The sequence below is a fragment of the Nerophis ophidion genome, linkage group LG14 (genome assembly GCF_033978795.1).
Source record: "Nerophis ophidion isolate RoL-2023_Sa linkage group LG14, RoL_Noph_v1.0, whole genome shotgun sequence".
NCBI classification, from domain to species: Eukaryota; Metazoa; Chordata; class Actinopteri; order Syngnathiformes; family Syngnathidae; genus Nerophis; species Nerophis ophidion.
The window spans coordinates 24078589-24099303 of NC_084624.1; the positions used below are offsets into that span (position 1 = coordinate 24078589).

The 20715-nt window shown below is 41.3% G+C and overlaps 1 protein-coding gene across 1 annotated transcript; it reads left to right on the forward strand.

Annotated features, from left to right (window-relative positions):
- The first annotated feature begins 2015 nt into the window (after nucleotides 1-2015).
- On the forward strand, nucleotides 2016-20277 carry fndc7a (fibronectin type III domain containing 7a). The gene is made up of 12 exons (XM_061921121.1): nucleotides 2016-2284; nucleotides 5332-5592; nucleotides 7103-7360; nucleotides 7437-7691; nucleotides 9095-9349; nucleotides 9441-9698; nucleotides 12228-12485; nucleotides 12561-12815; nucleotides 14668-14934; nucleotides 19461-19490; nucleotides 19559-19595; nucleotides 20037-20277. Exons 1-11 carry the CDS (start codon nucleotides 2071-2073, stop codon nucleotides 19588-19590), a joined length of 2343 nt encoding a protein of 780 aa, XP_061777105.1. The 5' UTR covers nucleotides 2016-2070; the 3' UTR covers nucleotides 19591-19595; nucleotides 20037-20277.
- Nucleotides 20278-20715: the final 438 nt, after the last annotated feature.

The following is a 20715-nucleotide window of genomic DNA, read 5'->3' on the forward strand; positions in this document are numbered from 1 at the left end:
ACAAATGTTGTAATGTGCAGCACTGCAACAACATTTGGAAGTAGATTTCGATATAGTCATCCATAGGATTAACTGTAAATCGAAAACTAAAAAAAAAAAAAAAAAACACACATCTGAGAAAGGTGAGCTTTCTTCGTCTCACTCAGAGTGGCCACCCAAGCCCCCAAGGGGAGGAGTTTCCGCCTTTAGGCTCTTTGGTATTTGCAGAAACAATAAAGCACCTGTCGGCTCATCAGAGAGAGAGAGAGTACAGGAAAAAGAGAGAGAGATTTTTCCCTTAAATCATTTTGAGCAATAAAAAAAACAACATTAATCTGGCTTCAAGGCTGTCAAGAAAGTCTGCAGATATGGACACCACATGGCTGCTGATGCCAAAACTTTTGATTTTTTTGACTTTGACACAGGTAAGCAATGATTTCCTCTTATAAAGAAAACCAATTTTGGTTGTACTTTAATGATCTTAAGTGTCATGAATCAATATTGCAGAGCCGTATGGTTGTGAACAAAGGCTCTTTTGCTGAAGTGTGTGTGGCGTGAACACCCGCACTTCAATGGACAAATTCATTCCGACTTGAAAGAAATACCTGAAATGTGTGTTGAGTGAAAGCCTGCTGCCTCTCTCTGTGTCCAGGGCATAATTTACATCAGGATAGGGCTGGGCGATATGGACGAAAAAGTATATCTCGATATATTTTTACCTAAACTCGTAATATTTTCTGGTAAAAGTATGCACATACAGAATAGATATTCATTTTTGAGCGAGATTCACTGAAATTGAGGTGAATGACAACTGTTCTGTAAGCACTTTAAACATCTTGACTAACCCAGTAAGTCAAGATGGGTATTAACAACACAGAAAATAAACTGTTTGAGTAGCACATAATAACATAACATAAATAAAATAGAAACATATTCTCTCCATGTAAAATAAACAACATATATGTGCATATAATACAAAATGTATCAAACTCTGATAAAAAAAATTATTTCCGGGGAGGCACTTTTTAATTCCCAGTGGACTTTTCACACACGTATGGTTCTGGTCAGCGCCAAGTAAGTGACTTGACTTAATTGTGGGGCTATGATCTTCATCACCTCAGCGTACATTTTGGGCAACATTTCTCTTGCGAAATATGCCCTGTTTGGCAACTGGAGAACAGTTTTAATATGGGCTTACCTCGTAAACAACTGAAATTAATGTTTTATCCAGATGCATACATTTGTCCAAATAGTCATATTGTGGCTTTCTTGGACGTCGTCTACATCGCTAAAAGAAAATCTATGGAAGAGAATCCCTCAGCCATCTTCCACAATTTTTTTTTAAAATATAGAAATCTCCCGCTTGAATATTCCCTCTTCCCTTCTACGCCTCTTGTCGTCATTTGGGATGTCTGTTGTGATTTCCCTTCCTGGTTCCATGACCCGCCCTATCTTGACACTGATTGGTCTGTTCGTAATGTTTTGCCCTAATCTTAACCAATTGTGACTCATCATTATAAACAACCAACCAATCATGGATGTTTTTGAAGGTGCAAGGACATCTTGGAAGGAGGAAAGGGAGGGGTTTAATAGCCCATGGAGCGTTGATAGGTAGTGGGAAGTGGGGGAGAATCAAGGAACACAACAAATAAGCGGCGTTTGATCATTTTAAAGTGAAATAAATTATATAGATATTACGATATTTTCTTAATTCATATCTTGTTTAAAAATATATTGATATATCTTACAAACCTGATATATCGCCCAGCCCCACATCAGGATAATATCCAATCCAATCCACTTTATTTGTATAGCACATTTAAACATCAAAAATGTTTCCGAAGTGCTGCACAACAATATCTTTCTATACTTGAAGAGATGCCATCAAATATGCTGCAAATGTAATGTACCCCCAGTTTATTGATTTGATTGTTTTTGTAATTTTCAGATATGCATGGCTCAAAATGGTAACAACAACCACAACAAAAAAGATTTTCCGACCTTAGACAGTTGCGCTAAATTTCCTTTGTATCTTTGATTCCTTTAGACATCTCTTTCTCCGTGTTCACGGTCACATCCAAAAGTGTGACCATGCAGTGGACGGGACACAGCGGAGCCACTTCCTATAAGATCACAGCGACATCCAAAACGTCTCCAGAACGCTCGTTTTTTACTCATTTCGGCGCTGACACAGTGATGGGCTCGGTCAACTCTCTGTCGCCAAACACGGTGTACACCATGCACTTGGATGCCATGGACCATGCCCTCAATGTGCTGAGCAGTGCAGAGACTGAAGAGACCACAGGTCAGTGAACAGGACCCTCACTTTTGCTTGGTGTGTGCGAAAATATATCACATTGAGCCCACTTTGCAGAAATCTGGGAAGATTTGGAGTGTGTCTCTGGAAATTTGTGATGATACTTGTCAGACCTTAGAGAAGGCCTCGTGGCCCAACAGGTTTTGTTTAAGTTCGAAGGGGTTGCGCCGCAAGGCCTTCTCTGCTGGCCTAACATAACCAGAAATCATGATCATAATTAAAGATAAAATATTTTTTTAATTTACTTTCCCTAATTATCTAAAAGTATTCATATTCTCTTCATGTCATATTATGCTCCGTCCAGTGTCGTTGTTTTTAGGTTAGAGTTCGTATCCAATGCGGGCTTCTGTGCACTGTAAGTGAACATGCACATACAGTTGATAGATAATTGTGATTGCCAATCAGGTCACGAGTTGCTGACAGTAGCCTATCTAGATAGTCTGACTGTGATTGGAAACTGAATTGTCATTCCAAAGTGAGTATCCAATCACATGGATGGATAGGCCAATCATACCTACTCAGTGGCCAAGTAGTTAGAGTGTCCGCCCTGAGATCGGTAGGTTGGAAGTTCAAACCCCGGCCAAGTCATACCAAAGACTATAAAAAAATGGGACCCATTACTTCCCTGCTTGGCACTCAGCATCAGGGGTTGGAATTGGGGGTTAAATCACCATAAATGATTCTTGGGCGCGGCACCGCTGCTGCCCAATGCTCCCCTCACTTCCCAGGGGGTGATCAAGGGGATGGGTCAAATGCAGAGGACAAATTTCCCCACACCTTGTGTGTGTGTCTGTGACAATCATTGGTACTTTAACTTTAACTTAACAAGTTGCAATTTAAATGTACTAAAGCAGTAAGTGTTGCGCCAAAGCCATACCGGGCTAGCAGAGAAATCATCGATACTCACACTTTTTTAAAGCCTTCTAACTGGTCTCACGTTGAACGTGACATTTACGTGTCCTGTGATTGGATACTCAACGGGACCATTAGCGGATGAATTTGAAAATACATACTGTTGATGGACAGTTGTGATAGACAATCAGATCACAAGTTGTTGACAGTAGCCTGATCTTAACGAGACTGTGATTGGATACTCATTTGTCATTCCAAAGTGAATATCCAGTCACAAGTTCCAGTGATGTTATTTTTAAGGTTAGAGTTGCCATGCTTTACAATATCTGCCCAGAGCCTTAAGAATTCTGCAATGAAGTGGTGACTTGTCCATGGTGTACGCCGCCTTCCGCCTGTGTGCAGCTGAGATAGGCTTCAGCACCCCATGCGACCCCGTAAGGGACAAACGGTTGAAAATGGATGGATAGGCCTTCATAATCAACAATGCAGGCGTCTATGCAGTGTAAGTGAACGGGCACATACAGTTGATAGATAATTGTGATAGCCCAGTGGTTCTTAACCTTGTTGGAGGTACCGAACCCCACCAGTTTCATATGCGCATTCACCGAACCCTTCTTTAGTGAAAAATAAAAATGTTTTTTTCTATAATTTAATCTTAATTTATGAATATTAATCATGAAATGATGTTATTATTTTAAAGAAAAGGAAAGTATACATGATCCCATGTTTACATCGCATTGTGCAACATGTGAATGTTTTAGTGGGAACTAAATGCGATATCTGAAAGGGTTACAAATTATTTCCAAAGCAGGAACCCCACTAAGACATACAATACTAGTACACAGCTCATTAAAAACAATATTTTTTGTGATTGTCATTGTAAGTGGGCCAAAACACTTATATTTGAAAATAATCTCATGTAAATGACTGCTGTCATTTGATTGTAATTATAAATTATTTAGTCAGGTTTGGGACAGGTGTGCTGCTGGTGTGGCCACAGTGCATGTGCACGTCTGACGTCGCTCACATCTGCTCCACTGAATGCTCAAGGAGTTTTTACGTTTGCTCACGCATATGGAAAATTAGAAGGAACATTGTTTGGGGGTATCCATAATACGTCGATAGGGAGAAGTTTGTATTTAAGCGATGAGTCGGGTGTGTCTTGGGCTCCGCCGAACCCCTAAGGCCAACTCACCGAACCCCTAGGGTTCGATCGAACCCAGGTTAAGAACCACTGGGCCAATCAGTTCACAAGTTGTTGTCAGTAAGGCCTTCTAGCTGGCCTCACGTTGAACGTCACATTTACACGTCCTGTGATCGGATACTCACCGGGGCCGTTCGCAAATGAATTTCAGAACACAGACAGTTGATAGACAGTTGCGATACCCAATCAAATCATAAGTTGTTGACAGTAGCCTATCTAGGTAGCCTGATGTTAACGAGACTGTGATTGGATACTCACTTGTCATTCCAAAGTGAGTATCCAATCACAAGTTGCAAATTAGCAGGAAGCAGGAAGTGTTGACCCACAAAGAAGCAGAACAAAAAGTTGATTAGGTGGCAGATATATATTTGCAAGGCCATTTTCAAGAAGGATCTTTAAAGAGAAACTATATCTTGTGAGAAGATGTCGGCGATGAAATGGAGAAATGCCCGCAATTTCCACTCCAATCAACCGATTATGAGGGGTTACACAGTGTCGAATGGGTTCTACAAATTGTGAGTTCAAATATGTTATTTCTTTATTTTTTCACGTTGAATATGTTTTTTGCAATTTTGATTTTGACAATACCATATAAGATTGATTTTTAAATGCGCCAGAAAATAATCAATGTCAATGTCTAGTAGTGCGTGAATGTGTTTCAGTATAATATTTATCCAGCAAAGATCATGTGGTGACATCAATTATGGTATTTTGAGAGGTAATCATTGATGTCGGACATCACTGAAGGCCTAGGTGGGAAACGTACGGCCCACCACTGACTTTGTGTAATGGGGGATTTTTTAGTTAAATTCTAAGCCTTTCGTCTTTGGACAATCTATACATGTGCTCTGTGACTGGATGATGATCAGTCATTTTGCTTCAAGTCAGCTGGGATATGCTCCAACAGAAGAAATGAGATGAACTAATGGAATGTATTGAATACTTCAATCTTTTATACAATTTTACATCCATCATGCAGCCCCAGAGGTGCCCAGCATTGAACAGGCCTACTCCAAACACAGCGACAGCATCACCGTGGAGTTCACAGAGGTTGCCGGAGCGACCGGCTACATCCTGAGGGCCGTGACGCAGAGCCGTGATTTCTTCTCCGAGACCGCCGTGAACAGTTCCCCGGGCACTGTGGTGAAGCTTCATCCCTACACAGACTACAAGCTGAGCGTCATGTCCAGCAATGCCGGGGGACGCAGCCAGCCTTCGTACCCCATCAAAGCCAGGACAGGTAGTACAAAACCTTGATTTTGACCATACATATTCTAAATGACTTTGAAGACTAACTTTTCTTCACCTAGGCCCCGTTTACATGTTACCCAGGGTAAATCCCACCTAATCTTATCCGTGTCCACACACAACAATGCCACCGTTTAAGACCCCCTCCGACCGCTGGCGCAACGCGACCTATTACGCATGCGCGGAACAATATACAGTGTTGTTGTGTTTCAATTAACTGGAATCCAGTGTACTGTGGGGCCTTATTGTAGTGAATCACACCTGAGCCATCATAAATTAGTCAAATCTTTAATAAACACGTAAAAGTACACGATGTGAAAGTTTTACAATGTGAACATTTTACAACAATCAATCTGGGGATCTAGATACCTGGTCAGGATACTCATCACTCTTTTGATTTCACCTTGATTGTCCATTATTTTTTGGTGACTTTAAATACTCTGGACCTAGACGTTGAGTCTGCGACATACATGGCGGACAATAACTGATACAGTCTGCTTTGCCAGTCCAAAAGCATTGGCCATTAGTCTTCCCGCGACGGCCAGGTAATACAAAGTACACGCTACCTTTTTATCACATCCACGGGAGCTCGCATTGTCGTTGTCTCTCCTTCGACAAATGGACAAAGTTTTCCGGTAAGTAGAATCACAGTTGACCCGGACATTCGAAAGTTCTCTTGTCGTCTGAGAAGTGTTGTACCCGAAATAGCTGCAATCGCTTTCTCCAAAGGTATTCATGCGTGATTTCCAGGGAAATAGTCTTCACTGCGGTGTAGACTAATAGGGATCCTTAATAAACTAAACTAAACTAAACTAAACAGACAGAAGGAGAAACATGGGCATGTCTCCAGTGGTTAGGTCCGAGTTACGAAACCACTTTATTATGAAGCTGGTTGTGTTGCGTCACTTCCTGTGTGGGGCGCGGTCTTTCTGGCATCACTTCCTCTCCGAACTTAGTTTGTAAATGATCAAAGAGTCCATACAAAGCTACGAGCCGGAGATTCAAGAAATACACAGCGCACTTACTCGTGTAAAAAAAATATCCAAGAAGGGGGACCTTAAATGGTAGTTTAGTGTGGCTGAAACAATAATTATGCGTTTAAAGTGTTATCCAGCTTAGTGTGGACATAGCCTGAGCCAGACATACACTCGGAAAGCCATTTACTCAAGATGCTAATCTGTGTGCGAGAGACTGCCTGTTTGTTGTTTCTGTAGACAAAAGTTTGCCTCACTCCGCTGGCCATGACAGTGTGCCATTTCACGTCTCTTTGTGGCCGTCTTAAGGCTTCGCAGGGTATGCATGAGGGTGGAAACTGTATCCATCCTCTGCGACGTTAACGTTTTCACAAAATGAAAAGAGAAACCATGAGAACAAGGCACTGTCCACTCCCTTGGGGAAAATACAGTGAAATCTAATCACAGGGATGTCGTCTCTACGCTACATTGATTACAAAACAACATAGTTGGTGGAGTCTGATGTTTCACTAACTATTTGGTCTTCAGTGGTCAAGGCACCCGAGTTGAACACCACATCCCCTGATGATGGCACTATCCTGGTCACCTGGTCCCCCGTTAAGTACGCTGTCCTTTACTCGCTCTGCATCATCGAGCAGGGCTCCAGTTCACGCCTCAAAGTCAACACCACTGAAAACACCGTGACCTTTGATGATCTTGAGGCAGGGACCACCTATTGCATCAAAAGTACAGCTTGGGACGCTGAAGGCCGCGTTGGTGACGACCTCACCGTCTGCCAGATCACACGTGAGCACGTCAGAAAACTAACTTGCAGCCCTGCCATAGATCTGGTCATTAACATTCTCCTGGATTTCACTTCAAGGTCCGCCAAGTCCAGATTTGGTCCACGTTCAGGTGACTCTGGGCCGGTCTCTTGGCATCGCGGTATACTGGGTGTTTGTGCAGGGAGCTGAGAACTACGTGGCTTGGAGTACCAACGGCCAAAACTGCACCGCCACAGCTAATACCTACTGTTACATCACTCCTATGGAGTGTGGTCAGAATCACTCGGTCTCTGTCATTGCCTTCAACTCAGCTGGACCCAGCAGCCCTTCACCACCAGCTGATTACATTACATGTGGGTCTATTATCAATTATATCATATCCATTGCCAAAACAAGGTACTACCAGATGACCATTGCCTGTTGCTCATTGGTCAAGCAGATTGGTCATAACTGAAACACATTTGAATCTAGAAATCAACAAGATAAACACAAATGCTAATGTAAGATCATCCCTTGGCTATGGGCACTGCAGTATTATGTTCCATAGTCTCCACTTCGTTACCCTCAGTTTCCTCTTAAATATTATTGGCCTTTTCTGAGTTTAGATGTGGAAACACTGACCACTACGAGTCATGTAGGTACAGTGCAGTGAAAAGGGGCCATGAGTCTTGCAAAGAACAACACGATGATGGACAAAATTATTGAGAGGTGTGAGCATTACACCAGTTGGAAGGCGTTCCAACATATAAAAACCCAAAACCAGTGAAGTTGACACATTGTGTAAATCGTAAATAAAAACAGAATACAATGATTTGCAAATTATTTTCAACTTATATTCAATTGAAAAGACTGCAAACACAAGATATTTAATGTTCCAACTGAGAAACAACATTTTTTTTGCAAATAATAATTAACTTAGAATTTAATGGCAGCAACACATTCCAAAAAAGTTTTAACAGGGGCATTTTTACCACTGTGTTACATGTCCTTTCCTTTTAACAACACTCAGTAAATGTTTGGGAAGTGAGGAAACACATTTTTTAAGCTTTTCAAGTGGAATTATTGCTCATTCATAATGCGCCACATGTTTTCAATGTGAGACAGGTCTGAACTACAGGCAGGCCAATCAAGTACATGCACTCTTTTACTACCAAGGCACGCTGTTGTAACACGTGCAGAATGTGGCTTTGCATTGTCTTGTCTTCCCAATGAGCCTGTTCACCAGTGGGATGTTCCAAATAAGTGTTTGTTGAGCGTTCCTCAACTTTCTCAGTCTTTTTTGAAACATGCTGCAGGCATCAAATTCTAAATGAGCTTATATTTTCAAAAAATAACAAAGTTTACCAGTTCAAATGTTAAGTATCTTTCTTTGCAGTGTATTCAATTGAATATACGTTGAAAAGGATTTGCAAATCATTGTATTCTGTTTTTATTTCCCATGTGTCAACTGTTTTGGGGTTTTGTATGAAACATGCCATAGGAGTGTGTCTCAAGACTTGTGTCCGTAGTGTTTGTTTGTTTTTTTGGTAATGCTAGAGTTACAATGTGCAGTTCGCACACCACAAAAGGTGAAAACACTTTCTAGCTGAAGATTAGTTAAACCGTATTTGAGAACAAGGGGACAACACTTGTTCATCACCATATATTATATCATGAATCTATCTTTCCGGTCTTCTACTGTGCTTATCTAAAAGTCTGTAAGCTAAATGGCTTAAAAATGACTGTCAACCCTTGCAAACGTCTTTTCCTGTCTTAGACCCATGTCCTCCAGACAACATCTGGGTGGAAGAGCCCAACGCTGGTAACTGCTCAGTTGTGTGGGATGAAGTACCACTGGTGGCGTTCTACATGACCTTCATAAAGAGGGACGACGGTACCGAAAAGTTATGCAACACCACAGGAGCCAGCTGCCACTTTTCCTGCATGTGTGGTTACACCTACCTCACCAGCGTCTTTCCCTACAACCAGGCTGGCTCGAGCCCCTATGCAAATGTGCAGAACTACACCACAAGTATGACCAAGTATAACAAATATCAACACCACTGCATATTCCAACATGCAAACATTGAATTTTTCTCTGTAATTCTCAATATCTCCATCAGTTCCATGCTGCCCAGAGGGTGTTTCTTTGAGTTCCATTTCCACAGAGACCCTAGAGGTCATGTGGTCACCGGTCAAGGGGGCGGAGCTCTATCAGACGACCGCAGTGCAGGCCAACGAAGCCATCCACTGTAATGACACAGAACCTGTGTGTGCACTGTCTGATTTGAGGTGCAACGCAATATATTCCGTTGTGGTCACACCTTGCAGCGAGATACGAGGATGCAACCGCACTTGCATGCCACTTGGTCACGAGACAGGTAATTGATGAGTATCTGCAACAAACATTCATTACTATTGGGCTTTTTCCAACATCAAATCAAAGGCAAGATCAGTGATGCCATTGTGTCAACTCTGCATTCAAAAAAGTATGTTACTATTAGGGTTGTACGGTATAGTGCTGCGATACTAATGAATCATAATCGGTACTATACCGCCTCTAAAAAGTACCGGTTCTCCCCGCCCACACTTTTTTTAACGGGCATGACGGCGCATCATCGTCATATCATGACATTGCTGGTTTTACAAGCAGAGGAGCATGTTTGGCAGCGCACAATCACAGAGTACTAACAAGCATACACAGTGTGTAGACAGAAAAAGAAGAACGGATGCATTTTATCTTAAAAACTAAAGATAAAGGTGGGGTTATAACACTGTTACGCCAACAGGAAGAGGTGCTTTAAGACATGGCTAGCGAGCGGCTAACATCCAGCCGTAGTCAGCAGTACTTTAGCTACTACTAAATCACTAATCCTGGCCTCCATGGTGACAAAGTAAGTTTCTTACAAGTATCATCCCTGCAGGACGAGGGAATAGCCAAACATGCTTCACTACACACCGTAGGAGGATACAATAGCTCACCGGCATCACAATGTAAACAATCGTCATGGATGGATCTACACCTGACATCCACTGTAATGATATCAATCAATCAATCAATCAATCAATGTTAACTTACATAGCCCTAAATTACGAGTGTCTCAAAGGGCTGCACAAGCCACAACGACATCCTCGGCTCTGATCCCACATCAGGGCAAGAAAAAACTCAACCCAATGGCATAACAATGAGAAACCTTGTAAAGTATCAAACAACAGAATAAGTGATTATTACATTTTAACAGAAGTGTAGATAGAATATGTTGAAAGAGAAAGTAAGCAGATATTAACAGTAAATGAACAAGTTGATTAATAATTCAGTTTCTACCACTTGTCCTTAATAATTTTGATTAAATAATAGAATGATGAATGAAATATGTCACTGCATATGTCAGCAGCTAAACTAAGAGCCTTTGTTTGTTTACTTACTATTGAAAGAAAAGTTGTTTTACATATTCATTATTTTTTTTAAAGACTAAATTACAGCCAATAATGCCTTTTTTTGTGGTCCCCTTTATTTAGAAAATAATCAAAAAGTATCAAAATAAATTTTGGTACCGTCACCAGTACCAAAATATTGATATTGGAACAACCCTAGTTGGTATATGTCTTTATATGATGTTATACTTTTGGTCAAATTCGAGACAGTAAAAGCTACTAGATGACTTATTTTTCTTTATAATCAACAAAAAGTACACCATGAGTTGAGGTAGTGTCATGTTTCTTTCTACTGAAAGTACTGGTTGTATTTTGGGAGCTTCGAGTAATAGAAACATGTTGCTTTGTTTCTAAACGTTAGCATTCTGAGTCCAAAAACAAAACAGTATTCTTCTTAAGTAAAAAAAAAAGGGTTTGATTCATGGGTACTTTAAGAACTTCTTCAATTAACTTTAGCTTCTGATTAACTTGTAAAATGTGATTTTTTAAAAGTCATTATCAAATCATAACCTACAGTGGGGCAAAAAAGTATTTAGTCAGCCACCAATTGTGCAAGTTCTCCCACTTAAAATGATGACAGAAGTCTGTATTTTTTATCATATGTACACTTCAACTGTGAGAGACAGAATGTGAAAAAAAAGTCCAGGAATTCACATTTTAAGAATTTTAAAGAATTTATTTGTAAATTATGGTGGACAATAAGTATTTGGTCAACCATTCAAAGCTCTCATTGATGGAAGGAGGTTTTGTCTCAAAATCTCACGATACAGCCCCATTCATTCTTCCCTTAGCACGGATCAATCGTCCTGTCCCCTTAGCAGAAAAACAGCCCCAAAGCATGATGTTTCCACCCCCATGCTTCACAGTAGGTGTGGTGTTCTTGGGATGCAACTCAGTATTCTTCTTCCTCCAAACACGTCAAGTTGAGTTTATACCAAAATGTTCTATTTTGGTTTCATCTGACCACATGACATTATCCCAATCCTCTGCTGTATCATCCATGTATCCATTTTGGTATAAACTCAACTCGTCGTGTTTGGAGGAAAAAGAATACTGAGTTGCATCCCAAGAACACCATACCTACTGTGAAGCATGCGGGTGGAAAAATCATGCTTTGGGGCTGTTTTTCTGCTAAGGGGACAGGACGATTGATCTGTGTTAAGGAAAGAATAAAAGGGGCCATGTATCGTGAGATTTGAGCCAAAACCTCATTCCAAATACTTATTTTCCACCATAATTTACAAATAAATTATTTAAAATTCCTACAATGTGAATTCCTGGATTTTTTTTCACATTCTGTCTCCCACAGTTGAAGTGTACCTGTGATGAAAATGACAGACTTCTGTCATCATTTTAAATGGGAGAACTTGCACAATCGTTGGCTGACTAAATACTTTTTTGCCCCACTTATAGAAATGGCATGACAATGCCTTGTTGTAAACCACTTATTGATAACTTCCATCTCTTCTCCACAGCTCCTTGTGCTCCAGATATTCTGAATATGACTCAGTCCAACAACTCATCCTACACAGTCCTGTTGACAACACCCAACAACCAAAATACAAATTATACCGTCACCGCTGTCGGACGCTACGACACCCACACATGCCATGGAGGAAACAGCTCCTGTGAGCTAACGGAGCTGCCTTGTGGTTCGACTTATGAGGTCACAGCCGTAGCCACCACAACAGCAGGAACAAGCCTAACTGGATACAGTAAAATCTTAGAAACAGGTAGAGAAAAAAAGGTTCATGGTCACCATGCATTAATGCATTTTGGTTATGATCATTCCTCTGTATCTTTCCCAGGTCCTTGCTGCCCAACATCTTTGAACGTGAGCCAGGTCACACAGGCTATGACCAACGTGACATGGTCGGCTGGGTACGGAGCCCATTCCTTCATCGCCACTCTGACGTCACCGCGTGGACACGCAAAGTGTCACACTATGGACGTCCACTGCTTGATGGGATGTATCACTTGCGGTACTAACTACAGTGTCACCTTAGAAGCCATCAGCCGCAGTGGACACATGTCAGAGTGCAAATACCACGGCTTTTCATCGAGTGAGGACAAAATAGTATTTCTATTACTACAAAACCCAAAACCAGTGAAGTTGGCACATCGTGTAACTCGTAAATAAAAACAGAATACAATGATTTGCAAATCCTTTTCAACTTATATTCAATTGAATAGACTGCATAGACAAGATATTTAATGTTCAAACTGAGAAACCAATACTTTTTTTGCAAATAATCATTAACTTAGAATTTAATGGCAGCAATACTTTGCAAAAATTATTTGAAATGTGGACTCGTCAGACCAAAAAATACTTTTCCACTTTGCATTAGTCCATCCTAAATGAGCCCGAACCCAGCGAAGCCAGCTGCGTTTCTGGGTATTGTTGATAAATTGCTTTGGCTTTGCATAATAGAGTTTTAATTTGCACTAACAGTTGTAGCGACAAACTGTAGTTACTGACAGTGGTTTTCTGAAGGGTTCCTGAGCCCATGTGGTGATATCCTTTATACACTGATGTCGCTTTTTGATGCAAGACCGCCTGAGGGATCGAAGGTCACGGGCATTGCCGCTTACATGCAGTGATTTCTCTAGATTGTTGATAGTGAAATCCCTAAATTCCTTGCAATAGCTAAGGGGTAGGGAACCTATGGCTCTAGAGCCAGATGCGGCTCTTTTGATGACTGCATCTGGCTCTCAGGTAAATCTTAGCTGACACTGTTTAACACGATAAGTAATGAATAATTCCGCTGGTAATCACAGTGTTAAAAATAACGTTCACAATAAAAAACATTCTCATGCATTTTAATCCATCTGTCTGTATTCTACCCCACCTGTTCAAGAAATAACAATGTTATTAAAAATAATTTAAGACTTATTATACTCTAAAAATGTTGGTCTTACTTTAAAAATGCACTCATTTAGATGTCCATCCATTTTCTACCGCTTGTCCCTTTTTGGGGTTGCGGTAGAAAATCAGCTGCAGTCGGGCGGGAGATGGCGTACACCCTGGACAAGTCGCCACCTCATCACAGGGCCAACACAGATAGACAGACAACATTCACACACTAGGACCAATTTAGTGTTGTCAATCAACCTATCCCCAGATGCATGTCTTTGGAGGTGGGAGGAAGCCGGAGTACCCGGAAGGGAACCTACGCAGCCACGGGGAGAACATCCAAACTCCACACAGACAGATCCCGAGCGCAGGATTGAACCCCGGACCTTCGTATTGTGAGGCAGATGCACTAACCCGTCTTTCACCGTGCTGCCCGTATCTGGTTGTATTCAGTGTTAAAAAATATGATATAGCTCTCACAGAAATACGTTTTAAACTATTTGGCTTTCATGACTCTCTCAGCCAAAAAGGTTCCCGACCCCTGCAATAGCTCGTTGAGAAATGTTCTTAAACTGTTGGACAATTTGATCACGCATTTGTTGACAGAGTGGTGACCCTCGCCCCATCCTTGTTTGTGAATGACTGAGCATTTCATGGAAGCTGCTTTTATACCCAATCACGGCACCCACCTGCTCTGAATTAGCCTGTTCACTTGAGGGATGTTCCAAATAAGTGTTTGATAAGTATTCCTCAACTTTATCAGTCTTTTTTACCACTTGTGGCATCTTTTGTGAAACATGTTGTGGGCATCAAAATTCCAAATGAGCTAAATTTGCCAAAAATAACAAAGTTTACCAGTTCGAACGTTAAGTATCTTGTCTTTGCAGTCTATTCAATTGAATATAAGTTGAAAAGGATTTGCAAATAATTGTATATGTTTTTATTTACCATATACACGTGTGAACTTCACTGGTTTTGGGTTTTGTAAAACTAAAGCTACTTATATAGAAACTTAAACATCACTGGCAATTTTCAACAGACCCACGCTATATCCTACCTAGGTGCCTGCTGTCCGACCTATGTTAAACTATACCGTTGGGCCAACAACTCCCTTAGGGTGTGCTGGCGCACCTCCTGGAGCCCCCAGGTCCAGCAGCACGCAGTGGAACTGTACGGGACTGTGGCCAACTACACGTGTCTGGCGCCCGCCAACAGCAAATACTGCAACATCCAGGAGGAGACATGCGGCGATGTCTACACGGTGGTGGCAGCCCCGGTTGGACCTGACGGCATCAAAGTGGGCTTCTGCCAGCAGAGGACATACTCAGGTGAGATGGATCATGCAGACCACTAAATCCAGTTAGGAATAACTGTCTCTCGTGCAACTTATGCAAGAAAGATAAACATGAGTACTAAAGGTAGTAAACCTTTGTGATTACAATTTTAGCCAATGTCCTAATTTTTTCACATGACTGTTATGGGTTGTGGTCAAAATGTTTTGGAAGACGTGCTAGCATACATGTTTTATTCTAAGAGTCATGAGACAAATGGTCAATTTGTTACTAAATCCTGCCCATGCCCCTATGGCTACCGTAAAGCAAATTTTGCTTTACGGTAGCGATGTGTTTTAACCAATCTTGCTCAGATGTTAGTGACATGTGCTTGACAGTCTTCTGAAGACGTGTACCAAATTCCTCAATGATTCGCCTGAACACCATAAAGTTAGAAAGAATGTTTTGACTTGAGTCCAACTTCCAGGGCCAACCTTCAGTGTTTAATAACAGCGCCACCATAGGCAACAAAGTAGAAATGCATTTTTTGCCAAATGTTAACTCTTTTAGAGAAGAGTTACAACAGACCTGGGCAAATTCAGGCCCGGGGGCCACATGCGCCCCGTTAAGCTTTTCAATCTGGCCCGTCGGACATTCCCAAATACTTTTTTGGGATCTTTAAGATGGAAACTGTAGCTGCCATTATGATGTGCAGTGATGTTTTCTAATGACCGCAAGTCTTGCCCTATACATCTATCCATCCATCCATCTTCTTCCGCTTATCCAAGGTCTGGTCGCGGGGGCAGCACCCTAAGCGGGGAAGCCCAGACTTACCTCTCCCCAGCCACTCTGTCTAGCTCTTCCCGGGGGATCCCAAGGCGATCCCAGGCCAGCCGGGAGACATAGTCTTCCCGTGTCCTGGGTCTTCCCCGTGGCCTCCTACCGGTTGGATGTGCCCTAAACACCTCCGAAGGGAGGCGTTCGGGTGGCATCCTGACCAGATGTCCGAACCACCTCATCCTGCTCCTCTCGATGTGGAGGAGCAGCGGCTTTACTTTGAGTTCCTCCCGGATGACAGAGCTTCTCACCCTATCTCTAAGGGAGAGCCCCGCCACACGGCGGAGGAAACTCATTTCTGCCGCTTGTACCCGTGATCTTATCCTTTCGGTCATGACCCAAAGTTCATGACCATAGGTGATGATGGGAACGTAGATCGACCGGTAAATTGAGAGCTTTGCCTTCCGGCTCAGCTCCTTCTTCACCACAACGGATCAGTACAACGTCCGCATTACTGAAGACGCCGCACCGATCCGCCTGTCGATCTCACAATCCACTCTTCCCTCACTCGTGAACAAGACTCCTAGGTACTTGAACTCCTCCACTTGGGGCAGGATCTCCTCCCCAACCTGGAGATGGCATTCCAACCTTTTCCGGGCGAGAACTATGGACTCGGACTTGGAGGTGCTGATTCTCATTCCGGTCGCTTCACACTCGGCTGCGAACCGATCCAGTGAGAGCTAAAGATCCCGGCCAGATGAAGCCACCAGGACCACATCATCTGCAAAAAGCAGAGACCTAAACCCGCGGCTACCAAACCGGAACCCCTCAACGCCTTGACTGCGCCTAGAAATTCTGTCCATAAAAGTTAGGAACAGAATCGGTGACAAAGGACAGCCTTGGCGGAGTCCAACCCTCACTGGAAATGTGTACGACTTAGTGTACTGCCGGCAATGCGGACCAAGCTCTGACACCGATCGTACAGGGAGCGGACCGCCACAATAAGACAGTCCGATACTCCATACTCTCTGAGCACTCCCCACAGGACTTCCCGAGGGACACCGTCGAATGCCTTCTCCAAGTCAACAAAGCACATCTAGACTGGTTGGGCAAACTCCCATGCACCTTCAAGAACCCTGCCGAGAGTATAGAGCTGGTCCACAGTTCCACGACCAGGACGAAAACCACACTGTTCCTCCTGAATCCGAGGTTCGACTATCCGGCATAGCCTCATCTCCAGTACACCTGAATAAACCTTACCGGGAAGGCTGAGGAGTGTGAACCCACGCTAGTTGGAACACACCCTCCGGTCCCCCTTCTTAAAGAGAGGAACCACCACCCCGGTCTTCCAATCAAGAGGTACAGCCCCACAGCATCCAGAGCCTTAAGGAACTCCGGGCGGATCTCATCCACCCCTGGGGCCTTGCCGCCGAGGAGCTTTTCAACTACCTCAACAACCTCAGCCCCAGAAATAGGAGAGCCCTATACAAAGTATTTCAATTGTTGCAATCTGCACTTTTACATGATATACTAGTTACTATGGTAACCTAATTAGTTACTATGGTCATCTAATTGGTTACTATGGTAATCTAAGTCACAGCAGCTCAGACGAGGCACCAAGCAGATTGGGTGGGGAGCGTTTCCACAGAGTGTTTTCAGAGCAACCAGCCTGAAATGCGGGTGTCAAGGACAGACGCGGAAGGAGATTTTTACAACAAAGTTCTAAAGCTTCGTGATATATTAGATGTATCAGATTGTTGATGGGGTTCATATTCCGCTTTGTTTGATGCATTTTTGTTGCGCTTCGCCTGATTATAAAATATGTCGATTGAGAGGGGGTGTGACGTTCATATGTTAAAGTTAAAAAGTTAAGGTACCCATGTTTGTCACACACACACTAGGTGGTGTGAAAATGTTCTCTGTTGTCAATATTCAGTGTTTTATGCTTCATAGTTAATATTGTAAATCCCACATTGTTTATTTTCATGTACATTCTGGGTGTCTCATTCAGTAAAAAAAAATAAAAAAATTCCACTCCGTTTTTTTAAGGCGGTCTGTCATAACATTTTTAGCATTCAATCTGACATTATTGTGAGCTTTTGTATTACTAATCCTAAAAATAAGACCCAAACCCATATGCTGTGCAGCAATTGTCACGGCCTATGTGTGTGTGTGTGTGTATACATATGTGTGTGTGTAAATATACGTATATATTAGGGCTGCGAATCTTTGGGTGTCCCACGATTCGATTCAATATCGATTCTTGGGGTCACGATTCGATAATATATTGTTTTTTTTTCGATTCAACGCGATTCTCGATTCAAAAACGATATTTTTCCGATTCAAAACGATTCCGTATTCATTCAATACATAGGATTTCAGCAGGATCTACCCCAGTCTGCTGACATGCTAGCAGAGTAGTAGATTTTTTTTTTTTAATAGCTTTTAGAATTGTAAAGGACAATACTTTATCAACTGATTGCAATAATGTAAATTTGTTTCTAACTATTAAACGAACCAAAAATATGACTTATTTTAGCTTTGTGAAAACATTGGACACAGTGTGTTGTCAAGCTTATGAGATGCGATGCAAGTGTAAGCCACTGTGACACTACTGTTCTTTTTTTTTTATTTTTTATAAATGTCTAATGATAATTTAAATGAGGGTTTTTAAATCACTGCTATGCTGAAATTCTAACTAATATTGATACTGTTGTCGATAATATTCATTTTTGTTTCACTACTTTTGGTTTGTTCTGTGTCGTGTTTGTGTCTCCTCTCAATTGCTCTGTTTATTGCAGTTCTGAGTGTTGCTGGGTCAGGTTTGGTTTTGGAATTGGATTGCATTGTTATGGTATTGCTGTGTAGTGGTTTGTTGGATTGATAAAAAAAAAAAAAAAAAAATAGATAAATCGATTTTTTTTAAAATGAGAATCGATTCTGAATCGCACAACGTATTCGATTCAATTCGCATTCGAATCGATTTTTTTCCCACACCCTTAATATATATATATATATATATATATTAATATATATGTTTGGACACACCTCCTCATTCAATACATTTTCTTTATTTTCATGACTATTTACATTGTAGATTGTCACTGAAAGCATCAAAACTATGAATGAACACATGTGGAGTTATGTACTTAACAAAAAAAGATGAAATAACTGTTCATAACTAAACATGTTTTCTATTCTAGTTTCTTCAAAATAGCCACCCTTTGCTGTGATTACTGTGCGTGCGTGTATATGTGTGGCATTCTCTCGACGAGCTTCAAGCGCACCTGTAAAGTGAAAACTACTTCAGATGACTACCTCTGGAAACTCATCGAGAGAATGCTAAGAGTGTGCAAAGCAGTAATCAAAGGAAAGGGTGGCTATTTTGAAGAAACTAGAATAGAAAACATGTTTTCAGTTATTTCACCTTTTTTTGTTAAGTACATAACTCCACATGTGTTTATTCAAAGTTTTGATGCCTTCAGTGACAATTTACAATGTAAAAAAAGTCATGAAAATAAAGAAAACGCATAAAATTAGAAAGTGTGTCCAAAGTTTTGGCCTGTACTGTACAGGCCATATATATATGTATATATATATATAAAATACCGGCCCCAGACACATTTATTTCTCTAAATTTGCGTGTGTCCCCAGCACACCCTGTAGCAACAACACACAGTAACTACAGTAGATTGTCTGGTGGGAATGCTATTCTACTTTTTTACAAGCCAAGGTACCCTCAATATAGATATAAAGCTGCCATGTAACAATAGGCCTAAAACAAATTGTTTTTATGTCGTTCTCAGTTCCCTGCAAAGGACTTAATGCTGCTATTGGTAAGTGTCTCAAAAATTCAACATTTTACGTTTTAAGCTTTTGACTAACACGTTCTCTCTCCGTTCAGTGATCTCTCGAGGGAGAAGAAGCATAAAATAAAGCCGGTGAGTTTCATGTGAATCAACTTTGGATGACAGAGGTGACGGCCTGAGACAAAGACGCTGATTGTTTGCATGCGTGAAAGCAATTGATAAAAGCTGGAGGCGTCCATTGTGGTGCTCCACAACTTGAGCCGTATCTTGTAACAGCATCACAGGCTTCCATAAAATAAACTGATTGTGTTGGCCCAACAATAGGAGTGAATTTTAGAGGAGAACAAAGATAGAGAACAGAATAATGTACAGGTGACTTCTTCCTGTCTTTACCTTTGGGACTAGAACATAGAAACCTGGGACTGTGAACGTGACTCAGGTAAAAGATGGCGAGGTGCTGCAGAACGTGACACGTCATGTGTGTGTAAGACGAGAGCTGCTGGATGCATGTGCACTGTCACAAACAATATGATGCTTGTGAGGAAACCTTCATTTCATGTTTTCACCCCTCAGGGAGCTTCCTAACGACACCCTGACGCGGAGGAGGACTGTGTTGACATCTAATGTGGACATGCACAATTGAAATATTATACTCCTGTTGTGCTTCAGTGATGTTTGCAAGAAGACGTGCATGATAAGAAAGTACAAACTCACTAAGAAATAAAAGGTGCATTTTAAATAAATAAATAAACATTTTCAAACCTGCTGAGCTAATTTCATGTCAAAGGTAAAATGAATTGATGTTTAGTTCCTACTAGGCTTGTCCCGATACCAATATGTTGGTACCGGTACCAAAATGTATTTCGATACTTTTCTAAATAAAGGACACCACAAAAAAAAGCATTATTGTCTTTATTTTAACGAAGAATCTTAAGAGTATTTTATTAAACATAAGTTTAAAATTGCAATTTTGGCCTTGAATAAAATAGTGAACATACAAGATGAAGGCTTCTAATTAGTCTGCTGATGTATGCAGTAACATATTGTGTCATTTTTCATTTTATTTTTTTATCAACATTATAAAAGGACAAACTGTAAAAATGTATTATAAATCTACTTGTTCATTTATTGTTAATATCTGCAAATTTTCAGTTTCTACACTTCTGTTAAAATGTTATGATCAATTATTCTTCTGTTCTTGGATACTTTACATTAGTTTTGGGTGATACCACAAATTTAGGTATCGATCCGA